The 8,444-nt window shown below is 42.0% G+C and overlaps 1 protein-coding gene across 1 annotated transcript; it reads left to right on the top strand.

Annotated features, from left to right (window-relative positions):
- The first annotated feature begins 3,744 nt into the window (after positions 1 to 3,744).
- On the top strand, positions 3,745 to 6,212 carry LOC148040528 (cytochrome P450 78A4-like). The gene is made up of 2 exons (XM_087700351.1): positions 3,745 to 5,009; positions 5,227 to 6,212. The coding sequence occupies exons 1-2, from the start codon at positions 3,900 to 3,902 to the stop codon at positions 5,833 to 5,835; spliced, it is 1,719 nt and encodes a 572-aa protein (XP_087556477.1). The 5' UTR covers positions 3,745 to 3,899; the 3' UTR covers positions 5,836 to 6,212.
- Positions 6,213 to 8,444: the final 2,232 nt, after the last annotated feature.

Raw genomic sequence — 8,444 nt, 5'->3', positions numbered from 1 at the left:
GTCTGTAGCATGCAAGCTAGCTTTTTTCTCTATAATGCCAGGACTTTAAAAAGAAACTAAACTTTCAAGGATCCAATTTGACTCAAAATTCGCACCAACTAGGAACATGGCATGATTAAAAGCTATATACATTACTATGCTTCAAATGCTAGGGGCTAAACATGAAGCATTTTCTAAAAGTTATCTTGCCCTAATAGTAAGTTATTTAGGACAACCAACTAATGGAATGAACCATATATATCTTACTAATGATTGAGAAGTTGAAACTAGATAAAATACACTACCATAGATACTCAACCATCAAATGACCATAGTTGGGAAAGCTCAAAGTAGAACTTTCTACATTAGAAAGTACATGAGAACCTACATGAGGGCATCTACGTGCAAAATCTAGAGGCATTTGTTGAGCAAGGCAAGGAATGAATGGTATGTAAGGTTCACAAAAGTATATATGGACTAAAGCAAGATCCAATTGCTACCATAAGTTTGATGCATTTATCTAGTCTCTAAAATAAAATATATAGAGGGTGAGATAGATTGTTATCTTTATATGAAGATGGCTTTGGATAGTAGTATTATAATTTTGATTTTGTAGGTGGATGATATGCTCATCTTTTAAAAGTCTATGTTGGATATGGATGCATTGCGGAAAAGGATCTGTATGCCTCGCTGCCAAACACCCACTATATATGATCATAAGAATGTCTATTTCCAAACTGGATCTCTTATAAAATATTTTCATCCAATGGCTTGCTAGATGGTCTGTTTATTAAGTGAATAGTTTCTTTTTTAATGCCACATGCATCACAAAAGTTTTGAAAAGCATGAGAAGTATACTTTCCACCATTATAAGTCTACAAGCAATTCACCATCTTTACATATGCCAATAACTTTTGGAATACCTAAAAAATATCACTTGTCTTACGAATGGGAAAAACCCCTACTTTTCTAGTGGCATCATCAATGAAAGTAACAAAGTAAGGTGCTCCATCCAAAGAAACAATAAGCATAGCCCCATGTACATCACTATATACCAATTCTAGATAGTCGAATATTCTAGTATGAACACTATTTTCGTGTGAGACTTTAATCTATTTACCATGCATACAATGCTCATACTTTCCAAGATAAAAATCTAAAAACTCTAATTACTACAAATGTGAAAGATGTTTCATTCCAATAACAGACATACGACCTAAATGGTGATCCCAAAGTAATACAAATGGCTATTCCACAATAGCTATTGCATGATATTTCATAAATTGTTCTAGCTTATTTAACCTTAGTCTAAAGGTTATAGAGAAGGCTTTTGGTATAAAACTGATGCATTGTAGCTTCCAAAATATGAAAAAGCATAAGGAAATTGTGTGAATAGTCCAACTTATCAAGATGCACCCAGATAGGTCACTTTCATCAAGAACAACCTCTTGGAACAATCCAGTGTATAGTACAACCCATAGACATCACAATGTACCAAAACATCAACCCTATCTCCCTTCCTTCTTCTCTCTTGATAGACATCATTAGGCCTTGAGCTTCAATCTTCAAAATAACAAGCAAGCCCCCCACTTTTTTACTTAACTAGACCCCTTGCCTCTCAAAATCAAACAAACTGAATACATGAAATACATGACCCAAATCTCTTGCGACGCAATCCAAAACAAAATTGGAAAGTTTTGAATCCAAGTAGTTTGGTTGTCCAAATGCTTCCAAATTGGGCCATGATAGCCCTCAAATAGAGCCTCAATGGATCCTAAAACTAAAACACATGTTTCACATAAACAAAGAGCATTCGAATGAGATTAGTACCTCTTTCTAATCTAGACGTCAAGTACAAATGTTATAAAAGAAGCTAGAATCCTCAACCTCATGATGAAGCTTGATTGCTCAGCTCCTCCCTCCACGTATAAGCTCCCCCATGGACACAACTCTAATACCTGTTAAGAAGGAAATAATAGTAGGATGTTGAGTCAAAGCTAGAGAGAGAGAGAGAGAGAGAGAGAGAGAGAGAGAGAGAGAGAGAGAGAGAGAGAGAGAGAGAGAGAGAGAGAGAGAGAGAGAGAGAGAGAGAGAGCACAAGATAATTTTTGGTAGGTGCTCAATTACCCTTATTCTTCGTTATCTTCACTTATATATGATTCTACAATGTGTACTAGTATAAGGGGTGCCTACTTGTCGCCATTGGCTTTTACCCTCCCTTTAACCCTAATGCCCTCAATGAACCAAAGCATTGGGGGGACTATAGCACAACTCAAAGGGATTTAGTTGGGCTAGGTGTTTTGATACTTGTGGTGTCTCTTGAGTATGGATATCATGATGAAGCAATGAACAAGTTGCAGGATCGAGGCGAGATTATGGAAAGAAATAAGAGATGGAAGAGACACCCCCTCAACTTTGCAAGCGAACTCCTTGTTATGAAAATGATGTTGATGTCAATGCTTGTCCACATGTTAATGTCATTTAGCATTAGATTAGATCTATAGTGTGACAAAGAATCGATAGAGAGTTGGGGTTCTTCTTATGGAACCTAAAAAGGAAAAGGGGATGACACCTTAGCATATTAGTGGTGGTAATAGCCCATGAAAGTGAAGGTGGATTAGGAATCACAAAGTTCTAGGACAAGTCACAAAGCTTGTTATTTGGCATGCCTCAAGAGAATGCACATCAAGCAACCATGCTCATTCTCACTAAAGGATGGTTGGCTGAGGTGAAGATGCAAAAGGGATGAACTTAGAGTCTAGAATAGTTTGATGTTCCTCTAGCCAATCAAAGGATCAAGATCCCAGAAACGTGGAAGCATGTGCTCGACTCACCGGTGTGGATAGGGGCTCTAGAAAGAAGATATGTTCCTACACAAATCATGGGCCTTTTTGGTGCAAATGGTTTCCCTGTGCTAAGTACAAAACATGGAGGAGGCGAGAGAGGAGGAGAATCATGAAATTGTGGAAGGCTCCTCCCTCATATGTTAAACCTAGTGCTTTGGAAAGTAGTGATGGTGGGCAAGCTCTCAACTAAGGTGGGCATAGCAACTCATTAGGCATCTCCTTGATATGGTCACTCGACAAAAGAGAAGAAAAAAATGTTTTGCATTTATTTGGAAATGCAAAGAGTTCGGTTATCGATAGAAGTTGCTCAAAGGATGAGTTAGGAAAGCAAGATCTGTGCAAGATATTACTATGAAGTAAGCATTGTTTGGTGATCCAAGGAACCTAAATGAAAAGTCTTTAGAAATTTGCAATTAATTGCATAGTTGCTATTAGCTTCATTTGGAAGCCAAGGAACAAGGAACTATACAGTTTTTGGAAGAGTCTAGAGTATGAGGACTCTAAAGATGTGGCCCAAGGTGAAGGAGGAGGCACTGAGGTAGCTCTTAAGGGTGCTACATAGCAGGCAAGGATTTTTGGACTTGCTCACAAGAGGCTGCGTAAGCGTTGGTGATAGGGTTGGCTGTGGAGACTTATCTATGAAAGGCACCTTAGTTGTAGATGAAATATATACGTATTATAATAAGTAACCTACGATGAAGCCTCGGCAGCACCAAATCTATTCATGTCCGGATATATTATATTTATATATAGAAATGCTAAAATACCCTGCTGTTCCTGCAGTGGCAGGGGCACGGGTTGTTTTAAAAAGGGTAGAAGAATGCCGCCACCTGTAACGGCCTTGGATTTTCACTGTTCTAGTGGGGGGCCATGTCCGCATCTTTCTGGCCTACAAAAACTGGGCGGCCGTGCTCTCTTGAGACTCATCTAACAATCCCCTCTCAAAACTCAAACAATCCTGTCAAGGAATACTCCTCTCACTCTCCTCAGCGCCGCCTGCTCTCTCTCTCTCTCTCTCTCTCTCTCTCTCTCTCTCTCTCTCTCAATACATCGTCTTTGAATTGTTACGTCCTGATGGAATCTCCCCCGACCATCACGCCCAGTGGTGTCGATCACCATCAAGCTGGCCTCTGGTTCTTCTACACATTAATGCCGCTCCTCACCTCAAAGACACCATGGCCGCAGCTTGCAAGCCCCTCGACGTTCATGCCTGCGTCCTCGGGCCTATCGCTCTGCCTCCTGGCAGGTTTCCTCATCTTCTTCCTACTAGCCGCAGCGCTGGTGCGATGGGCGGCGCCCGGGGGTCCGGCATGGCCAGCCTGTAACACCATTCCAGGCCCGCGAGGCCTGCCGGTGGTGGGGAGCCTGCTGGACATGGGCCACGTGGCGCATCGACGGCTGGCCCAGCTGGCGGGGGACCACAATGCGGGGGCGCTGATGGCGCTAAGCCTGGGGGGAACGCGGGTGGTGGTGGCGAGCGAGCCGGGGACGGCCCGGGACATTCTGGCGGGCGGGGCCTTTTCAGACCGGCCCCTCAAGGACTCCGTGCGGGGGCTGCGCTTCCACCGGGCCATCGGCTTCGCGCCCCATGGTGACTATTGGCGCCAGCTCCGGCGCATCGCCGCCTCCTTCCTCTTCTCCCCACGCCGCATCGCGGCCCACGCCAGACACCGGCAGGCCCACGTGGACGCCATGCTAGAAGCTATCTCGCGCCACGTGGACGCCAGCGTCAGCGTTGGCCGGCCTCCCTCCGTCACTGTCCGGCCCTTCCTCGAGCAAGCTGCGCTCAACAACGTCATGTCGACTGTCTTCGGCAGGACCTATCAGATGCACGTTAATGTAAGCAAATCACAGACCGATCAAGAGAGATCAGAGGAGGAGGCCAGGGAGCTCCGTGCCATGGTGCGAGAAGGCTTCGACCTCCTGGGGGCCTTCAACGTCGCTGACCACTTCCCCCAGCTCCTGCAGGCCCTCGACCCCCTCCGCGTCCGCCAGCGCTGTGCCGCGCTCCTGCCACGTGTCCACGCCTTCGTGTCGAAGATCCTCCGCGAGCGCCGCCAATCGTCGCCCAGTGCTGCCACGTCAACCGTCGCACCTGGCGACGATGCCGACTTCGTGGACGTCCTTCTTAGCATGCAGGTGGACGAGAAGCTCGACGACGAGGACATTATCGCCATACTTTGGGTATTATTCAAGCGCCCTATTGCATTGTACCAATGTTCAATTAAGGCCCTAATTGCATTCGCTTAGCCTCGATCAATCAACAATAATGCATTTCCGAATCGTGTTGCAACAAAGTTAATTTAGCCGCTAAATGCATTGTATGAATGTTATATCAATGTTAGTTAGGCCCTTAAATATGTTGTATTACAATTGACCAATCCAAATTTTGCACTTGTAGGAAATGATTTTCAGGGGAACTGATAGTGTGGCCATTCTACTCGAGTGGGCCCTTGCGGAACTCATCATCAACCCCCCTATGCAAGCCAAGTTGGCTGCAGAGCTAGATTTTGTGGTGGGCCCTAGACATGTGGTGGACACGGACATTCCCAACCTCCCCTATCTCCAAGCTGTTGTCCATGAGACGTTAAGGGCACACCCACCTGGCCCTCTCCTCTCTTGGGCACGCCTTGCCACCCATGATGTCGAAGTAGCCGGGCATCATGTCCCAGCCGGTACCACAGCCATGGTGAACATGTGGGCAATCACACATAACCCAACTATTTGGGTGAACCCAAATACATTCGAGCCTGCGCACTTCATGGGTCATGAGGCAGTGGATATTCGAGGGAATGACCTTCGACTTGCCCCCTTTGGGGCTGGTCGAAGGGTATGCCCTGGCCGTGCAATGGGCCTTGCTACCGTGTACCTTTGGCTAGCCCGATGCATTCAATGTTTTGAGTGGACCTATGACACTAACCACCCAATTGATCTCACTGAACATCTCAAACTCTCTTGTGAAATGAAATCTCCTCTTGTAGCTTGCCCCACACAAAGGGCTCTACCCTAACCATCTTTTTCCTATGTGTATTCTCTTACAACCATCATTTTCCCTTGGTGTTCATTCTCTTAATCCATCGCCATACATTTGACATGACAACCTCTCCACACACCTACTTGCCTCCTCTCCTTTAATCCCACAGTTGAACCTTTGTGATTGTGAAAACCTAGGGAACTGTACCACCCACTACCCACTAACCAACAACCGAAGAGTTTTTTTTGCTACATTGTAGTGAGTCAAATTGATCGGTAAAACAAAAGCATCATATTAATACAATGTAGAGGCATCTATCTGAGCTTGCACTTCATTCTTTATACGTACAATTCCAACACATCACTTTCACAACATGAAGATAATACTTATCTTATTATTAAAGTCATTTCCATGGCAAATTGTCTTCTCTTTTTAACTCAAGGAACATTACTAAAGTTCTTTTTCCAAGTCGGATTGATCTTATATATGCCACGTCAAACACGTTTAAGTCCATTCGATAAAATAATCATTGGGATTGTGACATGATTCGAATAGTACTAACATAGATCTGTTTCTTGTAGCCAATATCATGACAAGAAGCTCATAAACCTTTCTCATGTAAAGGTTGTCTTGTATAGTTCATTGGATTATAACTCTACAGTGTTGTGAGAAGGAAAGTCATTGCATGTTATGAAATACATATTTTGGATAAGGAAGAAAGTTGTCTAATAGAAACTACTTATTACAAACACCTTGCTTATCTTCTTGTATATACTTGACTATGTGCAATCTATTGAGTTGATTTGACGTTAAAGATGAGAACTTACACAAACTCACTCCATCATACTCATTGAACCATAAAGGATTCAAACTAGCACCACCTATGTGCATGCATTCCATTTGATCTCTAAAATACATGTCAGGCAACCTCATGATAAGGTAAATGCTCATTAGACATGGTGGAAAAGATCACACTATGATGTAAATATCCCTATATATAAGTTAAAAACGTTAGGTGACATCAAGATAATATAATGATTGTTACATGCAATGAATAGATCATGTAATAATGTATGTGCGATACTAAATGTAGATTGTGTTTCCTCTTCATTCCTTTTCATACTCTATCCAAACATGTTATTATGATTAGAGTAGAACTCATGTTCTTTAATTCCATATGCCTCTCTCTCAAACATCACCATGCATATACTAAATGCACTACCAAATCCTAGTGTGAATATGAGTGTAGTATTCATCTAATATTCCAGCATAGGTTTTAGTGATTTCCAAGCACCCCAAATCTAAACATATCTTTGAAAGGACACCTTGATATCTCATATTATAAAACGTGGTCCATTGAAAACAAAGACAAGTCATCAACTTATTTGAGGAACAATATTAAAGTGCTAAGGTCTCACAACATCTCCTTAATGAGAATTGGCATGCTATTAGCTTCAAAAACATTCTCTCAAACATTATATTACTAGCTACTATTGTGTTCTCAAAGCCATTGTCCTTTATCATGATCAAATCATTTCACATATCTTTTGTTTACATTGAATTACTTTACTAAAACTATAGTGTTAATGTGTTCTCTTATTGGTCAAATGTGGTATGGCTGTGCCAAATATTTTACCGTTCAATTTCCTCTCATTTATACTCTACATTTTGTGTACCATACAAGGATAAACCGGATATTCTCTACTTGAAATGCGAAGCATTATGAATGGACCATTCTACAACTATTTGATAGCTTGCAAATGTTGATCTTATAACTATTTGATAGCCCTTGGGCACACCCTCGACCATGGTCGATACACCGTACTCTTAAGGAAAACCCACATGGATCTTACAAATGACATATGCCCATCCCTAAATATTGGAAGGGGGTAGGCTTTCTCTTTATAGCTAAAAATGACCTCCAAGGTGGACTTTGTTGTTCCAAAATTTAAAGCATCTATACTTGAATCACCACCATACCATGGCCAGCAATCCTAGACATGTGACTTTACCTATCACACAATAGAAAAATACTTGACTTCAAGCTTTGTCTATCACCACCATACCATGGCGAGCAATCCTAGACATGTGACTTTGCCTATCACACAATAGAAATATACTTGAGATCAAGCGTTGAAAAATAAGAACTATCTACCATAAACTTCTAGGCATGTGGAACTACCTCATTCTTGTGTCATCAACATAGCAATATCTAGTGTTCCTTTACATGTGTAGACTTACAATAATAAGAATCCCATGATAGATGTAATTCTCTTTGAAGCTTTAATGCCATTATAGAGCTTTAGACAGAGTTGCTTTTGAACTAACATAATATTTCAAATAGAGAAGAAAATCCATTTCCCCTACAATCTTTGTGAAGTACTAAGGAGATTCCCACATAATTAATAGCTCTATGCTTCTATACAAATCCCCCACACTACCATCTTTGTAGGATAGAAAAGTTATTGTCATTGCTTGTTGTTGAATCCTATGCTATTTCTCCCCCCCCTCCCACACACACATCTATAGAGAGAGTGTACGTATGTGCTTTTGAAGAATAATAAAAAGATAGAAGCCAAAAAATAGGCACAAGCAATGTAGGTATGTCATGTAGATAAATCTATTCCACTCATTTGTTGTTTTAT

The sequence above is a fragment of the Lygodium microphyllum genome, chromosome 2 (assembly GCF_053477565.2).
Source record: "Lygodium microphyllum isolate KBCC chromosome 2, Lygodium_microphyllum_v1.1.10, whole genome shotgun sequence".
Taxonomy (NCBI): Eukaryota; Viridiplantae; Streptophyta; class Polypodiopsida; order Schizaeales; family Lygodiaceae; genus Lygodium; species Lygodium microphyllum.
This window is presented reverse-complemented; position numbering and strand designations above follow the sequence as displayed.